This window comes from Portunus trituberculatus, chromosome 8 (assembly GCF_017591435.1).
Source record: "Portunus trituberculatus isolate SZX2019 chromosome 8, ASM1759143v1, whole genome shotgun sequence".
Lineage (NCBI taxonomy): Eukaryota > Metazoa > Arthropoda > Malacostraca > Decapoda > Portunidae > Portunus > Portunus trituberculatus.
Genome location: NC_059262.1, coordinates 5,390,001 through 5,395,000, shown reverse-complemented (window position 1 = coordinate 5,395,000; position 5,000 = coordinate 5,390,001). Strand labels below are relative to the sequence as shown.

At 51.7% G+C, this 5,000-nt stretch overlaps 2 protein-coding genes across 2 annotated transcripts in view; both read right to left on the bottom strand.

The window, feature by feature from the left end:
• LOC123501089 (lachesin-like) overlaps window positions 1-5,000 on the bottom strand; it is an 82,225-nt gene that overhangs the window by 60,485 nt on the left and 16,740 nt on the right.
• Window positions 1,089-3,272, bottom strand: LOC123500033 (vegetative cell wall protein gp1-like). Its single transcript, XM_045248651.1, has 4 exons — window positions 3,227-3,272; window positions 2,036-2,688; window positions 1,731-1,952; window positions 1,089-1,649 (listed from the first exon to the last, which is right to left on the bottom strand). Exons 1-4 carry the CDS (start codon window positions 3,270-3,272, stop codon window positions 1,089-1,091), a joined length of 1,482 nt encoding a protein of 493 aa, XP_045104586.1.

Genomic DNA, 5,000 nt, shown 5'->3' with positions numbered 1-5,000 from the left:
ACCACACGCCCACCTCCCCATCACCAGAATCTACACTAATTACTTCCCCTCTTCCTCCATGGTAAAATTCTAAAAAGGGAACGCCGCCCCCTCTCCCCTCTGTTTCCCCTCACTTCCCCTCACTTCCTCTCCTTCCCTCTCCCCTCGCCCAACACTGTCCCTCCCCGCCCACTAGCTGTTATCTCCGGCCGCTATACCTCTCTCTCTCTCTCTCTCTCTCTCTGGTTCCTCCTCCTCCTCCTCTTTGTCACTGCTTTCTATCTCCTCCTCCTCCTCCTCCTCCTCCTCCTCCTCCTCCTCTTCTTCCTCTTTGTCACCTCTCTATCTGCTCTCCGCTTCTCTTCCTCCTCTTTATCATCTTTCTGTCTCCTCCTCTTCCTCCTCCTCCTCTTCTTCTTCTTCTTCTTCTTCCTCCTCCTCCTCCTCTTCCTCCTCCTCTTCCTCCTCCCCCTCCTGCTATTAAGAGGAAGGTGGATAAAGAGAATATGTAAACAAACCTCTCATGCTTACCAATCTCTCTCTCTCTCTCTCTCTCTCTCTCTCTCTCTCTCTCTCTCTCTCTCATTGACATACAGTATAAATTCTTGTCTAGTTTGCATTCTATTGCTGTTATTCTCTCTCTCTCTCTCTCTCTCTCTCTCTCTCTCTCTCTCTCTCTCTCTCTCTCTCTCTCTCTCTCTCTCTCTTTATACTTTATGAAATTATAAATCCACTTTATCAAGGCTTTCTATGATGGGGTGAGAAAGGGTGAGGGGAGGAGAGAGAGAGAGAGGGGAGAGGAGAGGAGAGAAGGAGAGAAGGGAGGGAGGGAGGAGGAGAGGGAGAGAAGGAGAAGAGGAAAAGGACATAAGATAAAGAGAGAGAGAGAGAGAGAGAGAGAGAGAGAGAGAGAGAGAGAGAGAGAGAGAGAGAGAGAGAGAGAGAGGGCTGAGTGTACGGATAAAGTTATTATGTACGTAAATAGGTGCGTGTGCGTGCGTGCGTGCGTGCGTGTGTGTGCGTGCGTGTGCGTGTGCGTGTGTGTGTGTGTGTGTGTGTGTGTGTGTGTATGTACTAATAAGACAGCATATATCAACACAAGCCTGGGACTAACATACAAAACTAAAGATGGGGCTGTGATGGGGCTGTGATGGGGCTGTGTTGGGGCTGTGATGGGGCTGTGGTGGGGCTGTGGACTGATGGGCTGAAAGTGTCAATGATGGTCTAGAAAGCTGATTTGTGGTGCTGAATGGGACTAGAAGGGTGTGATGGACTGTGAAGGACTGATTGAAGCTGTGTGAGGCTGTGATGGATCTGTGATGGGGCTGAGGGGCTGAGAGAAGGGTATGATGTGCTATGATGGGGCTGTGTGAGTCTATGATGGGCTGTGAAGGGACTGTGAGGGGCTGTGAAAGGCTGTGATGGGCTGTGAAGGGGCTATGATGGGGCTGGGAGGGGCTGAGGGTCTGTGATGGGACTGTGAGGGGCTGTGATGGGACTATGAAGGGGCTGTGATGGGGCTGAGTGTCTGTGATGTGGCTGTGATGGGCTGTGATAGCTTGTGATGGACTAGAGGGGCTGTGATGGGGCTGTGAGGGGCTATGAAGGGCTGTGATGGGGCTGTGAGGGGCTATGAAGGGCTGTGATGGGGCTGAAGTGCTGTGAAGGGACTGTGATGGGGCTGGAAGGGCTGTAAAGGGCTATGAAGGGCTGTGAAGGGCTGTGAGGGGCTGTGATGGGCTGGGAGGGGCTGTGAGGAGCTGTGATGGGCTGGGAGAGGCTATGAGAGGTTGTGATGGGGCTGTGAAGGGCTGGGAGGGGCTGTGAGAGGATGTGAGGGACTGGGAGGGACTGTGAAGAGCTGTGACGGGCTGTGAGGGCCTGGGAGGGGTTGTGATGGGGCTGTGAGGGGCTGTGATGAGGCTGTGAAGGGCTGTGATGGGCTGGGAGAGGCTGTGATGGGCTGTGATGGGCTGTGAGAGACTAAATCGGGCTGTTAAGGGCTGTGATGAGACTGTGAGGGGCTGTGACGGGCTGTGATGGGACTGTGAGGGACTGTGAAGGGCTGTGACGGGCTGTGACGGGCTGGGAGGGGTTGTGATGGGGCTCTGAGGGGCTGTGATGGGGCTGTGAAGGGCTGTGATGGGCTGTTAAGGGCTGTGAGGGGCTGGGAGGAGCTGTGGATGGCTGTGAAGGGCTGTGAGGGGCTGGGAGGAGCTGTGGATGGCTGTGAAAGGCTGTGAGGGGCTGGGAGGGCTGTGAGAGGTTGTGATGGGGCTGTGAGGGGCTGTGATGGGGCTTGGGGGGACTGTGATGGGTCTGTGAGGGGCTGGGAAGGACTGAATGGGGCTGTAAAGGGCTGTGATGGGCTGGGAGGCGCTGGGAGGGACTGAATGGGGCTGTAAGGGGCTGTGATGGGCTGTGAGGGGCTGGGAGGAACTGAATAGGGCTGTGAAGGGCTGTGATGGGCTGTGATGGGCTGTGAGGGACTGAATGGGGCTGTGAGGGGCTGTGATGGGCTGTGAGGGGCTGGGAGGGACTGAATATGGCTGTTAAGGGCTGTGATGGGCTGGGAGGGGCTGAGAGGAGCTGTGAGTGGCTGAAAGGGGCTGAGAGAGACTGAATGGAGCTGTGAAGGGCTGTGAAGGGCTGGGATGGGCTGGGAAGGGCTGGGAGGGGCTGTGATGGGCTGTGATGGGCTGGGAGGGGCTGGGTTGGTGTTTGGAGGGGACTGGAGGCTTTGGAGTGAGGTGTAGCCCTTCCAGTGTCCACATTTCGGCCACCAGCAGCTGTTTCTGTCCCGTGTCCTAACTCTCCCCCTGGCCACGACTTAGACCTCTCTCTCTCTCTCTCTCTCTCTCTCTCTCTCTCTCTCTCTCTCTCTCTCTCTCTCTCTCTCTCTCTCTCTCTCTCTCTCTCTCTCTCTCTCTCTCTCTCTAAATATCTATCTCTCTGTTAAGTTTGTTTCATAGTATTTTCTTCCATCTTTCTTTATTTAATATCTTTACTCTCTCTCTCTCTCTCTCTCTCTCTCTCTCTCTCTCTCTCTCTCTCTCTCTCTCTTCAGTTTCATTACACCTCACCTCCTCCTCCTCCTCCTCCTCCTCCTCCTCCTCCTCCTCCTCCTCCTCCTCTGTATTCTTCATTTCTTCATCTGTGTGTGTGTGTGTGTGTGTGTGTGTGTGTGTGTGTGTGTGTGTGTGTGTGTGTGTGTGTGTGTGTGTGTGTGTGTCGAGGTCAGCGTTACTGTGTTCGGAGGCAGCCTTGTGTTGCGGCTCCTTACAGCGTGTCATTAGGCCTCCTCCTCCTCCTCCTCCTCCTCCTCCTAATCTTCCTTCTTCGCCTCCTTCCTTCCTTCCTTTCTTCCTCCGTGTCTGTCTTTTATTACACCTCTCAATCTTCTTCTTCTTCTTCTTCTTCTTCTTCTTCTTCTTCTTCTTCTTCTTCCTAATCTTCCTTCCTTCCTTCCTTCGTGTCTGTTTTTTATTGCTTTCCTCCATCTTCTCCTTCTCCTCCTCCTCCTCCTCCTCCTCCTCCTCCTCCTCCTCCTCCTTCTTCTTTTTTCTTCTTCTCTTATTGTTATATTTTTTCTTTCCTTCCTTCCTCCCTTCTTTCTTCCTTTCCTTTATTTTCATCTCTCTCTCTCTCTCTCTCTCTCTCTCTCTCTCTCTCTCTCTCTACTATAAACTTTTCAAACTTTCACCTTAGTTTTGCTTTTTATTGCTCTTCCCTCCTCTCTTCTTCTTCTTCTTCTTCTTCTTCTTCTTCTTCTTCTTCTTCTTCGTCTTCTTCCTTCTTTTATTTTCCTCTTCTTTATTTTAGTTTTCTCGTTTTTTCTTTCTTTTTATCCAATATTTTACGTTTCCTCTTCTTCTTCTTCTTCCTCCTCCTCCTCCTCCTCCTCCTCCTCCTCCTCCTCCTCCTCTTCCTCTTCTCGTTTTTTATTCCTGTTTTTCATTTTCATCCTTCTCTTACTTATCCATATCTCATTCCTCCTCCTCCTCCTCCTCCTCCTCCTCCTCCTCCTCTTCCTCGTCCTCATCCTCCTCCTCTTCGTCTTTCTCCTCCTCCTCTTCCTTCCTCTCATTATCATCAACTTAATCGCCTTTCCCCTTCTCTTTTTTACTTCTTCCTCTTCTTCCTCCATCCTCCTCCTCCTCATCCTCCTCTTCCTCTTCTTCTTTCTTCTCCTTCTCTAAATTCTTCCTGCCTCGCGTTCCCTTCCTTTCACTCTCTTTTTTCCTCCTCCTCCTCCTCCTCCTCCTCCTCCTCCTCCTCCTCCTCCTCATTCTCTCCCTTCCACCTCATTCAGTCTCCTCCTTTGATTCCACATCACGATTCCACCTTCCACTATTTCCTCTCTCTCTCTCTCTCTCTCTCTCTCTCTCTCTCTCTCTCTCTCTGTCTCGATCTCTCTTTGGAAGCTAAAAGACATGGAGGAGGAGGAAGAAGAGGAGGAGAAGGAGGAGGAGGAGGACTAGAGAAGCAGCAAGAGGAGGAGGAGGAAGAGGAGGAGGAGGAGGAGGAGGCGTGAGAGAGTGTCACGCATCTTAGCCCCGCCCCTAATCGATACAACGGGGCGGAACTTTTGCTCTGATTGGCTGAGAGAGGAGGAGGTGGGCGGGGTCTCAGTAGTTAAGCCCCGGTCACCTCCTCTCTGGCTGGACCAATGAGCGAGGCGGATTTGCACTATTTAGATTGATCGATTAAAATTTGGCGTTTTAAAGGAAAAAATCGCTTTGAAATTTGGTGGGGGTGAAATAGAGGCCCAAGAAGACTGGAGGAGGAGGAGGAAGAAGAGGAGGAGGAAGAGGAGGAAGACCAGAAGAAGAAAACGATAAAATCCCTCTCTCTCTCTCTCTCTTTCTGTAATGGCTGACAAACACACAGGTAAGATACAGGTAAAATATTAATTAACGTGAGAAAAGGTCAAAATAGGTCAAAAGGTCAGGTTATTTAGGGGGTCAGAGGGTGTGAGGTCACGGAGGGGTCAAGGAGGGGTGCAGAGGGGGTTTAGGGGG